The 21320-nt window shown below is 29.9% G+C and overlaps 3 protein-coding genes, 1 long non-coding RNA gene and 1 pseudogene across 9 annotated transcripts in view; 1 reads left to right on the top strand and 4 right to left on the bottom strand.

The window, feature by feature from the left end:
• Positions 1–1750: 1750 nt before the first annotated feature.
• On the bottom strand, positions 1751–6287 carry LOC145202122 (uncharacterized). Of its 5 annotated transcripts, none has more exons than XM_090081100.1 (13): positions 6132–6287; positions 5529–5562; positions 5166–5240; positions 4701–4786; positions 4483–4540; positions 4053–4142; positions 3877–3977; positions 3713–3756; positions 3428–3499; positions 3012–3042; positions 2341–2453; positions 2070–2250; positions 1751–1973 (listed from the first exon to the last, which is right to left on the bottom strand). In XM_090081100.1, the coding sequence occupies exons 2-13, from the start codon at positions 5538–5540 to the stop codon at positions 1856–1858; spliced, it is 981 nt and encodes a 326-aa protein (XP_089937226.1). In that variant the 5' UTR covers positions 5541–5562; positions 6132–6287; the 3' UTR covers positions 1751–1855. The 5 variants fall into 5 exon arrangements, 4 of the variants coding, with proteins under 4 accessions (XP_089937226.1, XP_089937225.1, XP_089937227.1 ...); XM_090081099.1 differs by having other exon boundaries at positions 5166–5322; positions 6132–6216; XM_090081101.1 differs by lacking the exon at positions 6132–6287 and adding an exon at positions 5875–6103.
• A 2302-nt stretch (positions 6288–8589) lies between these two features.
• LOC145180263 (uncharacterized) lies at positions 8590–12278 on the bottom strand. Its single transcript, XM_080055123.2, has 2 exons — positions 12080–12278; positions 8590–11345 (listed from the first exon to the last, which is right to left on the bottom strand). The coding sequence occupies exons 1-2, from the start codon at positions 12203–12205 to the stop codon at positions 8778–8780; spliced, it is 2694 nt and encodes an 897-aa protein (XP_079911249.2). The 5' UTR covers positions 12206–12278; the 3' UTR covers positions 8590–8777.
• LOC149890821 (uncharacterized) lies at positions 12107–13576 on the top strand. Of its 2 annotated transcripts, none has more exons than XR_016450522.1 (3): positions 12107–12176; positions 12261–12323; positions 13252–13576. It is a non-coding gene; the product is annotated as an uncharacterized LOC149890821 (long non-coding RNA). The 2 variants fall into 2 exon arrangements; XR_016450523.1 differs by having other exon boundaries at positions 12119–12176; positions 12278–12323.
• Positions 13577–14760: 1184 nt separating this feature from the next.
• On the bottom strand, positions 14761–17475 carry LOC149890820 (uncharacterized; annotated as a pseudogene).
• Positions 17476–21314: 3839 nt separating this feature from the next.
• Positions 21315–21320, bottom strand: part of LOC149890819 (uncharacterized) — a 378-nt gene continuing 372 nt past the window's right edge. Inside the window, exon 1 of the mRNA XM_090081974.1 lies at positions 21315–21320. This exon is cut by the window's right edge and continues 372 nt beyond it. Within this exon, the coding sequence (XP_089938100.1) occupies positions 21315–21320 (6 nt within the window).

Raw genomic sequence — 21320 nt, 5'->3', positions numbered from 1 at the left:
CCCATGCATGCATTTAGTCGAGGCAATGCGAATTCAACATCGATGATTTCAAGCTAGAGAAATTCTTTTGATCCGTTGGTTACAGTTCGTTAACTTGTGTAACTGACAAACTTGTTCTCGTTTTTTAACTCATTCTCCAATTGAGATTTTATACATTATTTTATAAATTTGTTACAAATGTTGGAAAATTATTGCTAAAATATAGTCACCATATTCCACCGAGTTTTTAAGGTTTAAACAAGTAATCAGTGAGTACAAGAATTTTATGAATCGTTGGCAGCACAGAATATTTCCACAACTCTTAATATCAACAAGACACTTGGCTTATAACAAAACTGTAGTTAATAATTGATTTCCGTTCCTTAAAAAATATTTCATGAAACTTGAAATAATGGATAAGCCTGTTTAGATAACGAATAAGATGCAAGTTGCCGCAAGCAGCCTGAGCAATAATTCTAAAAAACTTAGAATTTTTAAAAGAGGAAATAAAAATATATTGGATCAAAAATAGAACAATTTCGGCTGTATCTGAAAAAAAATTTTTTTTTCTTTTTTTTTTCAGAAAATCTTTTCATAAAAGTAAATTGCCCAAAAGACGCTTTACGCGGTTACGTGATCGAATAACAGCAAGATAGAAGCAGATGATTTCACTGAAAACTTTTTCTTAAAATTACAGATAAAAGGCAATTCCGAACTATATTTAATTATCTTGCGAGGCAAATGAACCAATTTTTTTTAGAAACAATACGAGAACCCATTGATAATGTGATTTCTATTGCATGCTTACTGAATGCTTAGTGAGAAAACGGTCTTTCTGTTTTTTGCTTAATACCACTTAATATAGGTGTTTTTTGACAAATCAAGTCTGCATATCGTAAAATTCTTGATGAATGGTACAGAGAGTCAAAATTGAAAGTGGTATGACAAATTATTTATCCTTCGTTGGTAAATAAATCATTTTTCATCGTCGTAACTTATATAGCATCACATTTTTGTGTCCAGCCCAAACTGTTGACTTGTTTAACAGGCCTTACAAGATGTTCTCGTGTATGCTTTTCGACAACCTTGCATCCATTCTAAATTCCCTTTATTTAGTTATTTATGTAATCCTCGAATCAAAATATGGTCATGTTTTTATATTCATTTGCCCAACTATCAAACATTGATTACCGTGATGTTAGGCACATCCTCTTTAACCAAAAAGGTTAAATTTTTATACCCAGATTCTTTTAACCATCATTTTGTAAAGTATTAATGGTAACAATAACACATTTTTACAGAACCTGTATTTATAGTCTGTAAAAATTATTAAAAACACTTAAATAAAATTTCACTGAGACTATGAAAAACATTGGCATTATATTTGTTGACTGTAAAAATCGAGACAATCGAGTCGGCTTACAAGACAACTTCTTTTCACTTTGATTTTTTTAAACGATCGATTTTAAATTTCTTAAATTAAATAAACTTCGAGATCTAATGCGTGTGCAAAAATGTCCAAAATCACCCGACATTATCCCAAAGAATGCTCAAGAGAACGATACTATGAAAAACATAACCGCGCGATTTATAGTTTAGTACTTCGGAATGTATAACACCATGAATAGGCTAGTTTTTACGTAATATCACAAATACGATTAGTTTTAATTACACAACTGTTCTCTTTAATTTATGAGCAAGTTTTAGAGCAGTAAAAGTTTAAGCCTTAGCTATAAATTCAGTTCGTCGATCAGACTAAAAAATGCACATGTTGACTTACAAATAATAATTAAAAAAATCTATTACACTTAAGTGTTCACATTTTCGATTACCGCTGAAAGATAGTTTCCGTTTGAGATATTCAACACCACTGAATTTAAACAACGAGATTAAGGACAATTGGACAATGATCGCTACCCTTTACTGATGATCGAATAACGCTGTCACATATGTTATCTTCTATATCTTTGGAGACAATAAAATAATCTAGTCGCCTGAAACGAACAGAAATTTACAACATTTAATGAGTTTTTAAAGCTTCTTTCTTACTTTCCGTTTATAAAAAAATGGAAAAAGAAAAAAACATTCACCATCCTACGTTTTTACTCCTAGCGTTCATCATGTATGTCCAAAATGTATATGCGCCAATCTTCTCAGGGTTAAGTTTTCTGAAGGTATCAACATAGCCATCGTCCAATAACGCAGTGAAATCCTCGCGTTCTTCTTTAGTAAAGCCAGCGTTACGGAGGTTGGTTTTCGGGTTTGCAATATCTGACACAAAATTAAAAATTGAAAAAACTAACATTTATGCAATTTTACTTTTAAAAAAATGTAAATATTACTTAAATAAAAACTAAATACCTATTTCCTTATGAGCAACGTTAAGATCTCCACAAAATATAACAGGCTTTTTCTTTTTAAGTTCTCCGAGATAGTTTTTAAGATCTCTGTTCCATTTCCTTCTATAATCTAGCCTAGAAAAAAAAAAAGGTTGTAATAATTATAAAAATATTCCCCAACATTTATTCTTTTTATTGCATAAAAGCATTCAGTAATAATATTTTTGAATAAGATTCTGCCTTTGTCTCTAACCTTTTTCTAAATATAAAAAAATTGATGGGTCTAAGAAAAAGATCTTAAAAACAAGTATTAACCGTTCGCTGGCAATTAAGCGAGGAAATGTAACTCTTACAAAAATGTTTAAGTTTACATAGATCGCCTTAAATACTTTTACATAACTTCAGGATTAAGCTTATTTGAGGGTAAGTAGTTTTTTTTTAATGGTTATCTAGAACCTTTAAAAAAAACTACTTAAGACTTATCTAGAGAAAAACTCAGAAAAGAGGAAAGTACTAAATTTAAATCAAAAACTTCTAAAAAAAGGTTTTTTATATAAAAAAAATTTTTATTAATTGAAAAAAGTTGTGCAAAACATTAACTTAAGGGTAAAATTCAAATTCTTTATAAACTTGAAAAAAATATATTTGATGAAATAATCAATGGAGACTTCAAATATAAAAACAAAATTTTACCTTACAAGCTTCGCACCTGAGTTAGGTACATCTAAAAAAGAATATATTTTAAATCATAAATGAAGTTTTTTTTTATGTTTATCTTTTGTTATAAAAGGATAAAAGATAATTGTAGTACTTATTTAAAATTTGCAGAAAAAGTCAGATGAAAATAGTTATTTGCATTTTAAGATTCATTCTCTATAAGATTCTATATTGATGTTGCATTTAAAATTCAACAAAAACATAAAATTTCTTACCGTGGTTTTGAATTTTTCTTTTGTGTAAATATTTTATATGAAAAATTCAAATTTTTTTTTTTCATTTCTTTTTAAGTAAGATAATTTTTATGCAAAACAAAAATTACTTGCTAAAAGCAGTTTTTTAATTGAAGAGTTTAACATATTAAAATACAGGCTCAGTTCATAGCCACATACAGGAGGTTACAACATAGCATTTTTCGTACTCTGCTGTTATGAGCCTTCCTTCACAATCATGTTCACTAACACCTAAAGAAACAGATTATATTGCATAAAGCAGCTAAAAGATTGCAAGGTTATGAAAAAGAAAAGTAAACAAATCCAAGGTTTTTTAAAAGTCCAATTTAGCTTAAAAAAATCTCAAGAACAAAGAATTTGATATATAAAACAGACCGGAAATGTGAAGTATTGTCTGCAACCCTTTAGCTCCATCTTAAAGCAAGTAATCAGGGAATTGCCTACCTAAGCCATTGGTTATTTTTAGGGGCTTTTGTTTTGACCATAACCTGATAAGTATAACAATATTGGTGTTATTATAGTATATTAAAATTTTTAATCATTGCCACAAGGTGAAACTACTGCATAATTTCACTACTTTTAGATTAAAAAAAAACTTATTAACTAACGAAACTCCACTGTATCCTTTTTTTTCACCATTACACCAGTACATATAGTAACCAGCTTTTGTATCAGAGGTTATTTTTGGACCATTCTGCAACTGCAGCAACTATAAAAAAAATTTAAGGCTTGACAGCAACAACAAAAAGAAAAGGAAAGCAGAAAAAAAAGAAAGTAAAGCAACCTCTCCTGGCAAATCTTTCTCAAGACATTTTGTTTCTTGCAAACATAAAATATCAGGATCTTCTTTAACTACATAACTTAAACCATCTTTCTGAAAAAGAAAAGAAATTTAAAAAAACTGAGAAGATTTATATCAAATAGTATAGAGCAGAGCAACAAATTTTGTTATATTAATTACAATGTTATCGAAATTAATATATCTTTTTATATAAAATGAGAACAAGAAAAGAGATTTTTTCTTTTTGTTTTATAATCCTTATCATTATTCTTATACATAACTCTTTAAACAGCCCAATAAAAAATATATCATTAAAATTTAATTACATTTCAAGCGTATTTATCAAACTGTTTAATATTTCAAACTAACAAAACAAAAAAAATTTATTAAAAATGCATCTTTTTAACAAATATTTTATAACCATAAAACTTACTTTAATCCATGCTTTCAGACCAGCAACATTCCAACTGCAAATTTTTAAATTTGCTGTTCTTTACACCATAGAATTAAGCAAAATAAAAAATACAAAAAATTTTACAAAAGTCTCTTAATGGTTAAAGATATAGAGTTTTAAAATGGGCTACATTTTTAAAACAAAATAAAATTGTACAATAATTTCAACTGCCTCAACATCCTGTCCTAACATTTTACCTTCCATCAATTGTATGAGTTTTTGCTTCAAAATCACACAGCTTTGCCACATCTAGTGCACCAGGATCTTTGAAATTATTTTCAGTCTGTAAAATTAAAAGCTTTTAATCTAAAAATTCTTAAAAAAAGTTAATTTAAGACTAAAATAAAATTATGATAGACAAATTAAATTAATGCTAGTAAAAAGTTTGATGACTTGCAAAAATTTGCAAAAACCAAATCACTTGAGCATTAGAAAGAAAAAAAAAGTATTTAAGGAACCATTTTAAAAAACCAAAATTTTTTCTAATTTATAATTTCTTATATATATATATATATATATATATATATATATATATATATATATATATATATATATATATATATATATATATATATATATATATAAATACATATGTAAATTGCTTGTTTAATCCCATCACTAAAAAGCTGCAATTGTATAAAAGTACCTGGAGAAATACAAACCTCTTCATTTTTTTTATTTGTATTTTCACTTTGCTTTATCTTCTTTGCTTTTTTGTTAATGCCATGCTCTGCACTCTGAAGTGTAAAGTACAAGGAAAAGAGATGAAAGTGATTGAAGTGAATAAAATTACCAACCAACAAACGAATTATCATTGTACTGAAACAAATAAAATATAACTTAGTTTTTCAAACTAATTTCTATTATGTCAAGATGTTAACAGACTTTTATTGAGATTTGTGTGTGTGTTTATATATATATATATATATATATATATATATATATATATATATATATATATATATATATGTATGTATATATATATATACACACACACACATACACTCGCATATATATATGCATACCCTTTTTCCCATGGTATTAATTTGATGATAATATCTGAAACGAAATAAAGCTTACATATACTATTTATTTTTTCCATATACTACTTACACATTTCTAAATTATCTAAAACAGGAGTTAATGTATTTAGAGTACTTTGGTGGTAAAGTATGACACTTTAGGAAGTATTTATAGGCAGAAATTAAAGTATGTAGGATATTTTTGTATTTGAAAACACAGCTGTAAAACCAGACGTAAAAAATTTAAATATTATTTGCTATCCTCCCTTTTTCTTCTTTCCATATATAATATTGATATGACTATGCAATGTTAAACTATGCAAGAACAATTTAAAATACTATATTTTACGTAAGAGTAAAACTTTAAAATCCATATTCCTCAAAAGTTGTGAAATGTGACTGGTCTGTTTTTTCCCCTGTGGTCTTCATATATTTTTACTATGTATACTTTTAAATGGTGCAGTTTTTAGTTTTCCTTTTTTGTTTTTTTTTTAATAGTAATAAAAACTTAACTGTTTTTTTTTTTTTTTTTAAAAAAAAAAAATCAAAGTGCACCGCATTAAATAGCTTGACGATGTGGAAAAAATATTTAATTATGAGATTTACCAACAGCCTTCACGTGTCTAAAAGTCAGAGTAACGAAAGTTAACAACAGGAGTTTTTTTGTACTTTCGGTCTTTACTTTCGGTCAGAGTTGATAATGCCTCCTGGCGGCAAAGTTTAAATGCCAACTTTTTTGGGAGGCAGAAGCCATTGGCGGCCGTCTCCCTTTGAAGTTAAACATTTTGAGGGAAAAAAATTTTTGGAGGGCGGCCGCCAATAGCTGCAAAAGAAAGGTGGAGGCGAGATGATTTCGGCCGTTAATCAAATCTGCTTTCGATATCAGAATGTCGATTAAATAGCTAAAAATCGGAGTTCGAAAACCATTCTCATTTAGATGCTACATCAAAAGTTACCAAACAATCATGGCAACAGAAACTGGCAGGAGGTATAGGGGCAGATGTACAATTTATATTGGCCCACTATTTAATTTTTTAAAAACTCGATAATTTTGAAAAAAAAAAAATTTATTTTACTTATTTTATTGAGAAAGGAAAAAATGAAAAAAAAAAACTGATTTCAAATGCTTGTTTTAATTCAAACATTTTAAAAAGTTTAAAAATAAAAGGTGAGAAAAACGTTGGTTTTTAGTGTTCAATGCCTAAAAATCGTGATTAATAAAATATCTCAAAAAACTGCATGTTAAAACAAAACCAAAAGGTAAGGAGTTGCTTGTGAATTTTCAGTTTTTTGTTCAAAGTGTTAATATTAAAATGATTTTAACACTTCTAAATTAATCAATAAAAAAGAAAGCTATAACATAAACACACAAGCAATATACACAATGAGAACACGTAGAATTGTACATTCTAGAATTAAAAGATTTACGATCCTCACGAACATCTCATAACCAATGATGTAAAAAAAGGATAAACTTGTTTTGAAAATAACTTAATATTATATTAATGTTAAGCATAATCAGAAGCGCGTTGGAACCCGACTGAGGAAATTGAAAAAAAAAAAAAAAAAAGTGTGAGGGCTTGGTGGTCGATTGATTCTCGCGAGAGATTGGATAGATGCGACATTTTATAGATAGAAAAATTTTTTGATTTGGCAATTAGAGAAAATACTGGTGATTTATTTGTCATGAAATCAGCAGCGCTTACCACCTTTTTTATGTTGCATCATTAAAAGTTAACAACAGGCACTAACCACATTGCCCAATTTGCAATTAGTTGGTGTAAATTGAAGACATAAGTGGATGAAGGCGTTATGTCGCAAAAATCAAAATTCCACTTTTTTACACAAATAAAGGTGTGTAAGTAACGCTCTTTCACATGAACATAATGACACCGCACAAAAATATGCTAAAATACGATTTTCACAGTGGATGCACCTTTATTTGTGTAAAAAAGTGGAATTTTGTATTCTTGCGACATAACTCCTTCATCCACTTATGTCTTCAATTCAATAACAACAAAGTGAATAGCACTACAAGCCAGGTTCTGGTCTTCCCCAAGTGGTTATATAAAATTTAAGACCTGTGTAGGAGAAGCTCACTAAAATAGATGAGTTTCAAAAATGTCTTCACTGCAAAACGCAAAATGTCAATGAGTTCTTTAAATGAAAAGTTTGGTATATGGGGTCGTATATCGAAAACGAAATTTGTCTCGCTGACAGTGCTGAAGTTTGGTGTTTTATTACACAGTGACTAATTTAAAGATTGGGATGAAATCGTCGATTTTTAAACTTACGTAATTGCGTCGTTAAATATTGAAGTTAAAAAAAGAGAAGAGAAGTGACAAAATCTTAAAAAAGGAAGATAGAACATGAAACAGGAAGTTTTTGATTGAAATTAGAGTCTTATATATTTCATTTTGTATCTTTGAATATTTTAAACTTTTTTCACTTTTTGCGCGTTTTCCCAGTTTGCTTCATTATAGCGGCCGTAAATATAAGAAGAACCACTTAAGGGTTTTATCTGAAATTTTCAACATATCTTCCTTTCATTACGAGCTTAGTTTTAAGTGGAACACAATTTTGATATATCAAGGAAAAAAACCAATAAGGCTATTTCACCTTTGCAAACAACGCACTTTTTTCTAATGTTAACTCTGGAGCACAATTCTTCAGACCCAGAATATTTTAACTCAGGAAATAATATTTACTGCTTATTTTAGAGATGTTTTTGGGGTTAAAAACGCATACTTTTATGACTATACTTATCAAAGTATTATTACACATTGATAAATCTGGTCAGGAAAATATTTGAAACTTTTGCTTCAGAGTGAAGACCTTTATGTTCTATACAAGACCTGTTTTATGTCAGTAGATAAGTGATGAAGTTTCCGACAAGATTAGAAAAAATTACTTAAAACGACGGAGGCGTTCAAGGAATAACGATTTTCTACTGGAGTTTTAAAATATATTTAGACTACCTAAATTATTTATAAGTGCTAAAAGTGGAGAATTACACTTCATTTGTTTTCAAAAGGCCATAATAGAAACAAATAACAAAAAGATCTTGAATTTGAAATCTTATGGAAATATCAAGAAGCGAATTAAATCTATGCATTCAACACGTAATAACCAAACTTTTTAATAACAATAATATTAGTAACAGTAAAAGAATAATCGCAGCAAGCTGATTTGATATTGCGAGAATTGCTTGTTGTGCAACATTTATATAATTGTAATATTTGTATTGTATTCTCACATGTGATGCATAGATTGAGAATTTAACGCACTTAACAAAACAACAATTTGCTCATTGTTTTCTTGGGTGAACTGAATTAAATTATGTCTCTCTAGACCTTGCATAGACTGCAAAGGGACAGATGTAATAACACCGTCTTGACTTATAATTTGTCCTAGGGATATTGGGATAGTATGCTCTCCGATATTGACAACTTGTTCTTGATCGAGTTGGTCTTCACTAAGTTGAATACTATTCGGCGATAATGAAGATAATTCGGATTCATTTGTAACATTATTAAAAGGTATAACACGTCCATGAGAAAGATCGCCTGCCACAGAAAGTACTTGCGCATGGTTAGCTCCTTGAACAGAGATAACGTGACCATGGTCAACGTTTAATGGGTTTGCATTTCCACTGACTCCATGCACAACTAAGACTCTTCCTTGGTCTACACTTCTATGCAATGAAGATGAACTCTCTTCTGTGACAATAGGTATAGAATCGTCTTCCTGCATTAATATTAACTGACCAGTTTCTTGATCTAATGTTAATATACGATGACCAATTAAAGTATTTTGATGCAATATATTAGAACTCTTATGCAGAAGAGACAGCTGAGCTTGTTCTTGATTGACTTGTAATTTATTTTCACTCGCTTCTGTTTCTTCATCGTTTTTAAACACATTTCGAATTTCTGAATTAGAAACATTATCAAAGGGTTCCTGCATTTGCATATTATTAGTCATACTTGGAATACTCGTTACTGAATTTGCAACACTGGTAGATGATGAGACATCTTCAGATACATTATTTGAATTGGATTCTGAAGCACACATATTGACCATAACACCAGCTGCTTCATTAGTAAGTTGATCAAAATTAGGATTTTCATTATTCATTTCTTCATCTTCTTTACGATTAGCAGACATTTCTATCTCATTTGATTCTATTCCATGCTTAGCTAAATTATGTTTTTTTAGCAAAGAACTGGTCTTAAAACGATGCGAACAGTTCTCACATTGAAAAGGCTTTTTGCTTTGCTTTTTGTACACAACGCCATGCTTAAAAGTTCCATCTGCTTTAGGCAAAATTCCATGTTGTGCCACCATGTGTTTTATCAAAACTGTTTTATATTTAAAAGTTTTTCGACATAAACCACAGACAGTTGAGTTAATACGAACTTCTCGCTTTTTACGTTCACGAGGTTCAGCTGGATGGCGATCTTGTTGATGGCGAATTAAATGTGCTTTGCGTTTGAACTTTTGATCACAATGATTGCATGGGAAATCACGAACTCCACAATGCCTCAGGCCATGTAAATAAACTGAATGAGATACATTTAACTTCCTTTGACAGGTTTTGCAATTAACAGATTCATCTCCTGGTAGAAGGTGAACAGAATCACAATGGGATTTCAAATCCATCTTTAATGTAAATTTGTCATCACAAGCCTGACAATTGAAAACTTCATTTGAGCCATCCTCTGGTCTTGTTTCAGATAAATGAGTTTTCATGTGTGTCACCAAATGTTGTTTTCGCTTAAAAGTAGCACTACAAATTTCACAATTAAAGTCTCTAGTCCCAGTATGTTTCATACTATGGTGGTATACTGCCAATGGTGTTTGAAGTTTATGCCGACAAACACTACATTGAACCATGTCTCCGTTATTATGCTCAGCAAAACAATGATCTTTTAGTTCTGATTGCACTTTGAAATTTACATGACAGACATCACACCTAAAATTCTTTTCTTCTTCATGGACACGCAAATGTTGGTAAAGGTGAGACCATCTTTTGTAAGCAAGACCACAGTATTGACATATGAACTTTCGTTCAGTTGAATGAGATGTCATGTGACGTCTCAGTTCAGCACCTGTAATACATTTCTTACCACACATTTCACATGGAAAATTACCACCATAGTGCACAGCTACTTTATGTGCCCATAGCATTTTTTTGGTCTTTAAAGATTTTTGACAAATGTCACATTGAACACGTTGACCATCTGCAACAGCAATTTGCTGCTGTTGTTTTTTGTTTAAGAACCGTGCTTGTGAAAACACATGCTTTGGAAAAGTAACTTTGCCATCTGAATCTTGGGATAGAGGCTGTGTTTGTACTGTTATAGGTTGTTGTAGGGCTTGCTGATACTTTGGAATTGGTTGAGTTGATAGCATTGATGGAACAATATCTTGATACTGTATGTTGCTGAGAGATACTTCATTGTTTACTAAAGAGTTTAAGGAACTAGAAGCACTTTGGTTTTTAGCAATTATTGTATGTGATTTTATTATATTTCCTTGTTCCAAAAAACTGTCACTATTTATGGAATCAATGTGCGAAGAATCAGAGGGTGATTTAACAGAAATATTTGGTGCAATATGGGCAAAGTCAGTGTATTGCTTTTGCTTAGAAGCAGTTTTGATATTACTAGATAGTTTGGGAACCTTTTTTTGACTTTCCTTATTTACATTGGTAGTTGCTGACCAGAAGTCATTGATAAGATGTTGGTAAGTAAGTGCAAGAAGCTCTTCAGTTAACCAAGAGTCTTTCCAACGCACCCGATAAGAGCGCTGTCCATCCTGGAAAAAGTATTTTATTTGTTATTATAGAAATAACATTTTTTAAAATTTGTTTATTGTTAAGAAGAGTTCTGCATTTTAAATGTAAATCCAAAATTTACATTTAAATTGACATTTCATATAAAAAATTATCAGTGTAGGAAAATCATAATTCATATGAGTTTTATATTTAATAAAACTTATATTGGCAGAAATCACTCCTTAAAATATTAAAAATACTATTAGACTAAGCATGTCAGGAATATGGAAGGTAGAAGTGATTCTTTACAATATGTATGTATGTATGTATGTATGTATGTATGTATGTATGTATGTATGTATGTATGTATGTATGTATGTATGTATGTATGTATGTATGTATGTATGTATGTATGTATGTATGTATGTATGTATGTATGTATGTATGTATGTATGTATGTATGTATGTATGTATATCACATACACACGGATACACACACTGTAGTTTACTATAAAACTAAATCTTTTCAAGTGGGGTCACATATGAGAGTGAGCCCTACTTGAAAAGATTTAGTTTCATGGAAAACTATATAATACATATTATGTTACTTGTGATTAAAAATGTATTTTTTGGGTCCCTAATAACACACCGTGGTTGGCTTTCCTAACGGGATAACTTAGAAATGCGTTTTACATTAAGAAACTGTTGAAGGTCCATGGTTCTCACCCTGGCCACACTTACATCTAGTTGATGATTATTTAATGAAGAACCTTACCTGACTGATGGAAAAGTCTACAATCTTCTCGGGAACAAACTGGAAACTTGTTAGGTCACTCGGAGGCTCAGATTGTTCAATATCTTGCTGTTGAAAGGTAATTTCTTGCTCTTCGTTGGCCGCCATTTTCCCTTTATTCAACACAAGTAAATAACTGTAAAATAGTTACCGCTTTACCCAGGGTTTTCTATTCGTTAGATTGTTAAAACAGGAGGAAAAAAAGATGGTCGATACCGCGAACTGTGTAAGAATTGATTACTCTAATGATAAATTTGCTTTTTTTTTAAGACTGAAAAAAGTAACAACATGCGGAAGATAATTTCATACAAAACTGATATTATAATTTCATAAAGTTTATAAAGTTAGTTTACGATAAGTGCTTCAATTGTACAGGTTGAGCTTAGATTTACAAAATGATAATAGTAGCTTAGTGATAAAGTTTTTTTCTAAGTCATCCAAACCCTAATATTTTGATGATTTAAGTGAAGTTAAATATTATATAAATAATTTATACTATAAGTAGTAGCTATCATAGTTGATTGATAACGATGAGTAAGTAATATACTTATATTCCTTATAAACTAGTTAGAGGTCACTTTTAGCATCAAGTCAGGGTAACTCTTTGCATTCACTGTTCAACTAGACACTACCTTAAGTACAAAAGCAAAAGCTAGCTAATCTTAAACCAAAATTTTATGAAAAATTATGTACCTTGTGCTCTACTGTATGTTAATTTCTACTTATATTCTCAAAAGCTAAATTTAGGTTTTTCCTATGCTTATGACAGCAAAACTAGTGAATTGAAATCTTGTTAAACAGGTTTTTGACATTTAAGCAGAAATAATTTTTTTGTGATCAGTTGTGCTTGTCTCCAATTTTATCCTATAGTGTTATTGGAAAACTCAAGAATTTAATATATTAATCTATCTATTGGAGCCAATTAATGCCCTTAATGATTAGTTCTAAGTTCACTTTGGTCTTAATTTAGTGAAATTTTATTGAAATTTCACTAAATTTAGTGAATATTTAAGTAACTGATAATTTTTTTTAGGTGAAACTTTTAGAAAGCTGTAAAATTAATAAGCAAACAAATGTCAAATGTTTTAAGACTGGCATAAGTGAAAGGATAATAAATTAACTTTTTTTTTTTAAACCTTAACTTTTTTTTATAGAGATTAAAATGTTCAAAAGCCATTCAACTGGGCTAACATCACAAGTCTGTTGAGATTTTACCTGAAGAGTAAAAGCAGCAATTACTTGTTTTGAGTGGATTAATATTAGCTTAAGGAATTTCATGAAATCATGAATTACTGTCAACAGTACTTAAATGGAGTACTTAATAAAAGCTGCTGATTTCTAAAATCATATTGCTAATGCTGTCTCCTGGGGTTCAGATGGAATACTTGAGATGGAATCAGATGTTTGAGCAGCAGTTGAGCTTTCTTGTATAAACTCTATATAGATAGCAAGTTGAACTATAAAAACAATGTTTTTTAATAGTTTGATGATTTCTGTATTACCCTTCGGCTAATGTATATAAAAATTATATTAACATAAATTCTACAAGATTGTCTCAAACTTATACTCTGTGTAAGAAAAACCTGTTGCACTATTAGCTGCTTTTTATTTACAGGCATTTCTTGTCTAGCAAGTAAACCTATTTACACTAATCAGAAACTATTTTGATATCTCTTATCTTGCCTTATAATTGCAGCTTTGACTTTGTTTAATTTAACCAAAACATTTTAGGCTTAAAAAAAGATGGCAAAAATGGTATAATGTATGATTTATCTTTGACCAAGAGGTGTTGTTCCTTTGACCCTAATGTTATGAATAAGAAAAGTAAGCTTTATGTGTCCTAAAAAAATACAATTTTTTTTGTTTGCATGTCTTACTTACTCTTGAAGGTTAATTAAATATTTTAAAAGTTTCCAACTCCTCTATTAGTAAGACCCCCTCCTCCTTTCCGCATTCAGAAAATAGCCAGGTAGATCCAATACATGATCATGTTAGCATGCATGAATCTTCAATACAATTTAAATTAGTCATCAAATTTTTTTATAACGAATGTTGCTGAATATTAAGATTATATACTGTTAATCAAACATCTATACTAGGGTGATAACTTTTTGATTTTTTTTCTCAAACATTTCCTGTAGCACGAATGAATGAACTTTTGCCTATTAATGACTAAAATGACGTTTATTCCATTAAAATATTGAAAATGGTCACGCACAAACCACTTTGATCTGTTATTTATGTAGGCATTTTTGTAATTGTATTATACAGTACATGGCTTACTATATAACAGGCCTTGCCAACGCGCGGCTTGCGTAAAAAACTGGAGGCAAGATTTAAAATATTACTTCGCAATAATTTACATTCTCAGTTAGGTGATTTTTGCATGAATATAATATTTGTATGATATATCTACTAAAAGTAACTTATAAAAAGTGAAAAGATGAATTTATTACTATTATTTTTTTAATTTTGTTTATAACTAACATTGTAATATAACTAACAAATAACATTTATAACAATTTTAAATTAACTTAAATGTATCTAAAGCTAATTATGTTTAAACAATTTAGTTAGTATATATAGATTTATATTTTGCTGTAATTTAATGTTAGCATTTACCACAAAATTTATTAATGGGTTTTTTAAGTATTAAAAATAAATTTTTGAGAAAAAAGAGATAAAATCTTTAGAGAATAAAAAGTAAATACAAGCTTTTTAGATATTTTACTAAACACTATTTTACAGTTTTTGTTAAAAGCATTTTACTTTGTGCTGAGTTTTATCAGCTTCTGCTTTGGCTCCTTGTGTGAACGAGGTGAATAGAGTCGACAATAATTATTAAATAAAATATTTGTCATTGTTAATCCATGATGTCTTTGCATACCTAATGAATAAAATTCTGATAGCATCATAAGATAGTTACACAGTGATGACCGACAAGTGTCATTATATACTTCATAAAAAAGAATGTAACAGTAAGTTGCCCATTGACAAACTTTGTCACCAGGAATTGTTAAACCTCCTAGATTTAGGTCCTTTACAAAGTTTCCATACGCTTCATAGAAATAAAAGGTGTCATCTGGATTTTCATCTTCACGAATAATGTACCCTGCAATATAAACTAATGACATTTTAATATCGACGGTCAATGAGTCACACAGAGCAGGTAAATTGTCAATAACGTTGCAAATACCCTCGCTTGGTAAAAATTTACATTTTGGACAAGAGTGATCTGAACCTAGATTGGCTAACACATCTGAACTTTTCTCAAACTTTAATAGCAACTTTGTACGGTATATAGTTACTTTTTCAAGAACTTGTTGAACGGAAATAAAATAAGTTCCTCCTGAGCCTTGTCTTAATTTTCCAAAAAGCTTTTCTAATGGATCTGTTGTAAAGTTGCCTAATAACACATACTGATGAGTTGTATCTAAAAGATATTTTGACAACTGAACCAAACCATAACAGGTCTGAGCTAAACAACTAGCAGTGTCTCTTGTTAGTAATTTGACTCTTTTTCCTTTTTCTGTATTTTTTATTTGTATAGCAAAATCACCCATTGCAGAAAGTTTGCTTAAATTGTCATCATTAGCAGAAGCAATAGCAGCTCGATTAGAATCTTTCAAACAAATGTCTGCATATGGACTGTGAACATTACAAATTTTCCAAAATTCAATGACTTTAGAGATGAAAATAATCGTCCCTTCATTATCATGCAGGTCTGGATGACTTTTTAATGCTGACAATGTTTCATCGCAAAACACTTGCAGACAAGTGATAACTTTTTGTCTTTCAATCGGCTTTGGATAAACAGAAACTTCCATTAATTTAGACATTTTAACAATGTTTTTCGTTTCAAGCTTGTACAAATTAATAATATCAACCCACCGTGCTATTTTTTTTTCACCATCAATATAAAATTCAAGTTCTTGAGTTTTTTCTGTAATCCAGTTATTACGTATACTTTTTAATAAATGAACATAATCAAATAAAAGAAAAATATTGTCTTTAGTGCACCATGCTTCTTTTTTTTCAAAAAAGTTATAAAATTTCTGATTGACTCTGTTACCATCACAGACAATAGCAACAACATTGCCCCCATTATTTTTAATTGCATCAAGAATCAGGGTTGTCTGTTCAAAAAGAAACTCAGCATCAAGTTCTCTGACTGGTAACATTTTGTAAAGAAATTTTGGTCATTAAACAATGTTACAACCAAAAAGCTCAGTACTGTGTTTGCTTATAGATGAGGTTTGTTAACAGATTTACCAAATACTATGCCACCCTGATACTGCAACATTGGTTTAACATAAACCTCATCAAGAAGTAAAATGCATGTTTTTTGTCTATCATCTCTGAGATTAGAGAAAATATGTCTGATATAAGTGGTATCATCTAAAGATTTACATTTAGATGTAATTTTTCCTAAAGTGCGTAAACTTGGAAGTTCAAAATCTTCTGATACGATTGTAGGCTGATCGTGAAAGAGAAAAATACTCAAATGCTCGCACAATTGTTTCAACTGGATACTTTTTTTCCCCAATACATGTTTTATTCATTGACAAAATTTCTTGATATACAACTTCTTTTTTAGATGTTATTTCACAACAATTTAAAAATCTTAATGCTTCTTGGATATGAGAAAATTTGTTCATAATATAAACTCGGTTAGATGATAAAGTCATAACACTAATTTTAACTCCACAATGAAATGCTTCAAAAATGAGATCTTTATTTATGCAAAGAAGAAATCTAGGAATAGCACTTTCCTTTAAAAAGTCTGAAGACTGAATATGTAATATATCATTGCATAAATAATTAATAATACCAAAATTAAATTGATTAGTTTTTAACTTTTCACATAAAACATTAATACTTTCTATTTTTTCTTGTGAATTAAATATTGCTAACTCATCCTCTTCTTGCCAGCGAGCACTATTAAGACTTTTTGATGTTTTTCTAAGTGGCATGGGTACAGTAGGAACTAAGCTTGGCTTTATGCAATCAAATACTGACGGAGCATCACGAGGTCTCAGCTTCCCATAAACAGTAACAGTTGAATAATTTTTTGGCCAATGTCTTTCACATACTACGGTGTTATCAGTATCAGGAACATTATCTCTTGGTATTATAGCAATCCAACGTTTTCGTTCTTCAATGTTTCTTGGAAGTCTAAATGTTTTAACTCTATTCTGAGGATTATAATTGCCATTGCAATTTGTTACACAACATCGACGAACCATTTTCTAAATACTAAATTAAATCCTTTGCTTAATCCTTCACCTCTCAACTAACTTTTTTTTTTAATTTGGAAGTTAGTTAAAATAATGACGGGTGTTTGGTTATTGTTAATTTTATGCAAATATTAAATTTATGCATATATATATATATATTCAACTTTAATTAACTTTATCAAATAAATTTTAAATGAAAATTATTTTGTTAATTTTATAATAATTATTTAATGTTATATAATTATTATTGTTACAAAAAAAACACCCCCGTATTTATTTTGTAAAACGGCTTTCTAGTTTTTCAAACATAAAACTATCTTGCCTCCAGTTTTTTACGCAAGCCGCTCGTTTGCAAGGCCTGTTATATAGTAAGCCATGATACAGTACAATTAGCATAAAATGCTAAAATCCCTACATAAATAACAGTTGTTATAATAGCTTTATGTTATATACAGTATATATATATACATACATATATATATACAGGGGCGGATCCAGGAAATTTTTTGGGTACATCTGATTTTTCCACGAACAATTTTTCTCCCCCCCCCCCCCCCCCACACACACACACACAATTCGGAGTTGGAGGGGAAGGATTAATACACCATATACAGTGAGCAAAAAAATTAATCATGCAGCCAATAGAAATTAATAAAAATTCATTTTTCTCAAAAAGTATAAACTTTTTTGAAAAACTAATTTCACCAAAAGATAGCGCTTAAAAAATACATTAAAAATCATGTTTGAAAATAAAAAAATTGAATTTGTTATATTTAAAAAAATAAAGAACTAACTTTATTGAAAATTCCTGACAAAAAAATTAATCATACAACAAGAAAATTCGAATGGTAAGTATCAAAAATTATATTATATTTAATTATATTATTTATTTATGTTAATTTAAACTATATATTTATATCAATAAACTTTCCAGCAATGACCAGCGTTGAAAATATAAAATCTAAAAGAAGCTACACATCTCTTTCGATCGGACTTCGTGCACGAGTAATTGCGTTATGGCAAGATGGCCAAAGCCAAAGATCAATGGCTAAAACGCTATGTATATCGCCTGCAACCGTTCAATCCATCGAGGAAAAGTTTAAAAAAGTTGGAAACCTCGAAAATCAACCTGGAAGAGGACGCAAACGAAAGACTACGGCGCGTCAAGATCGATCTTTGATCAAAAGATTCGAAATTAATCCAAGATCTTCAAAAACAGCAGCAGTAAAAGAGTTGGAGGAGAGTTTTGGATTGTCTCTCCCACCGCAAACAATTAGAAATCGCTTGCATGAAGCGAATTTACATGGACGAACACCACGCAACAAGCCGTATATGAGCCCAATCAATAGAAAGAAGCGGCTCGAATGGGCAAAAAAGTACGTGGATAAGCCACAAGAGTTCTGGGACTCAGTCATTTGGTCTGACGAGTCGAAATTCAATTTATTTGGCTCTGATGGAGTTGTAAAGATATGGAGGAAGCCAGAAGAAAAGCTTCAATTGAAGTGTTTAAATGCCACAGTTAATCACGGTGGCGGTAATATTATGGTCTGGGGATGTATGGCAGCGAGCGGAGTCGGGAAATTGGCGTTTATTGATCAGAGAATGGATCAATATTTATATAAATCAATTCTGCAAGATAATTTAAGTTCATCTGCAGAAATTGTCGGGTTGAAAGATAATTTTATCTTTCAACACGACAATGATCCTAAGCATACGGCTCGTTCGGTCGTCGAATATTTAAAAGTTTCAGGGTTCAAAATGCTCGAATGGGTTGCTCAATTACCAGACTTAAACCCAATCGAGCATCTTTGGGTTTACGTCGAGAAAAAATTAAAAGATCGGCGAATTTCGAAGAAAGCCGATCTGAAAAACTTAATTTCGAGTTTTTGGTCGGAAATCGGGTCAGATATTACCAGAAACTTGGTAAATTCAATGCCTAGACGTTGTTTAGCCGTCATTCAATCAAATGGTGGACCTACGCGTTATTAATTTTATATTAATTTTCTTTATTTTTAATTTAATTTAATTTTTTATATTATGCATGTTTAATTTTTTTGCCTTGGTTTTTTGATTTTTTATTTCTTTTGTAATTTTTCGTAACTTATATTACTATTTTGTAATTTTTTAGTTCCTTTTTCGATAAATTTATATATAAATTTAAATTATTTAATATAAAAATCATAAATTTTAACTTAATTTAGTTTAAATTCAGTTTTAAAAAGTTTTTACTATGGTGCATGATTAATTTTTTTGCTCACTGTATATACACAGGGCCATTCCGAAAAGATCTTCAAGGAGGAGGAGGGGGGGGGGGGAGGAAATAACGTATGTTTTTGCCGAGTTACTTCTAAAAAAAAAGTCATCGTTTACTGACATTTGCTGACTATAGTTAAAAACTTGCCTAATACAAGTCTAAATTTGCCGACTAATTTTTCAATAAAGTTTTTGTAGGGGGTGGGGGTTTAGACACCGCTCTTCCCTAGTGACAACTCTGTATTTATGAAAAAAATACGCAAGGATATTACTAGGACATCTTACCATAGTAAAATCGTATATTTACATCAAATTTTGAATATTTTGAATTATTCGTATGTATATTAGGGTGTATGTGTTAGGGTACGTCCGACAGTGTTTTTTTTATAAAAAAAACAGAATATCTAAAAAATAAATAATGAAAACTAAATTAAATATAAAGATAAATAATATAATGAAATAATACTGGGTACGTCTATTGATCTGTTCAGGTAAATATTATTTATCAAGAATTGCTTAAACCTCCGGTTAAGATACTTTTATATACGTTTTAAAAATCGCTTTAAACAAGAACCATTGGTATTTTTATTTCACAATTGCCCGTAAATGTAAAACGCAAGCGTAGTACTTAAATCTTATTGATATATACTACTAAAGATATATACTTTTTTAAAATTCAATTAATAATCGAATATAGTATAATTTATATTTTTGATATTTTTGGGTACGTCTTAAGACGTATTAGACGTACCCTAGATCCGCCCCTGATATATATATATATATATATATATATATATATATATATATATATATATATATATATATATATATATATATATATATATATATATATATATATATATACAGTACTGTGCAAAAGAAGTATGTACATGTATATACAGTACTGTGCAAAAGAAAGTAGCACCTAAGAGAATTTTTATATATTCAAGATAAAATGTCAAACAAAATGAAATTAAAACAAAGATATATGTACAAACATATTTTTTATTAAATTGTGTAATATAATACAAGTTTTATTAAAAACATTTAAATTTATAACTATACATAGAGACTTAATTAATATTTAGTGTGACCACCATTATTTACAATAACATCTTGGAGCCTTTTAGTTATACTTTTATACAGATTTTCAATAAATGTGATGGGGATATTATACCATTCTTCTTTTAGAACATTCCAAAGTTCATTTACATTCTTTGGCAATCTTTCCATCTTCTTTCCGTCTAAGTAGTCCCACACAGGTTCGATTATGTTCAAATCAGGTCTCTGAGGAGGCCAAGGCATGGTTTTAAGCACTCCCTCCTCTTCCAGATTTGACAAACAATTTTTAACTAATTTGCAAGTATGTTTGGGATCGTTATCCTGTTGTAGGATAAAATAATCCCCGATCAGTTGTCGTCCAGAAGGCACAGTATGATTATGTAAAATATTGTTTATATTTTTCACCTGTAAGCTTTTCTGTTATTCTAACAATGTCCCCTACCCCTTTTATTGAAATACACCCCCAAACTTGAATATTCCCCCCACCATGTTTGATAGTTGATGCTAGACATGGCTCTTTCAATGCCTCTCCCTTTCTTCGCCTAACATACTGACGTCTATTCGTCCCAAAGATTTGAAATTTAGATTCGTCTGTAAACAATACCTTGTCCCATTGATTTTTCTGCCACTCTTTGTGCTCTCTGGCAAACTTTAATCTTTTTTCTTTATAA

This window comes from Hydra viridissima, unplaced genomic scaffold, assembly GCF_058129835.1.
Source record: "Hydra viridissima isolate aposymbiotic clone 2 unplaced genomic scaffold, HvirCarnegie_v1 scaffold_3, whole genome shotgun sequence".
In the NCBI taxonomy this organism is placed as follows: domain Eukaryota; kingdom Metazoa; phylum Cnidaria; class Hydrozoa; order Anthoathecata; family Hydridae; genus Hydra; species Hydra viridissima.
The sequence above is the reverse complement of the archived record's forward strand: the minus strand, read 5'-3'. Positions and strand labels throughout refer to the sequence as shown.

Coding starts and splice junctions, on each gene's coding strand:
- LOC145202122 (XM_090081098.1), bottom strand. CDS start 5,899: ATGGATTTTAAAGTTTTACTCTTAC. Junction 4,143..4,482: donor GTCTGAAAGCATGGATTAAA/GTAAGTTTTATG, acceptor TTTCTTTTTCAG/AAAGATGGTTTAAGTTATGT. Junction 3,043..3,427: donor ATGCTATGTTGTAACCTCCT/GTATGTGGCTAT, acceptor ATTCTTTTTTAG/ATGTACCTAACTCAGGTGCG.
- LOC145180263 (XM_080055123.2), bottom strand. CDS start 12,205: ATGGCGGCCAACGAAGAGCAAGAAATTACCTTTCAACAGCAAGATATT. Junction 11,346..12,079: donor TAGACTTTTCCATCAGTCAG/GTAAGGTTCTTC, acceptor TACTTTTTCCAG/GATGGACAGCGCTCTTATCG.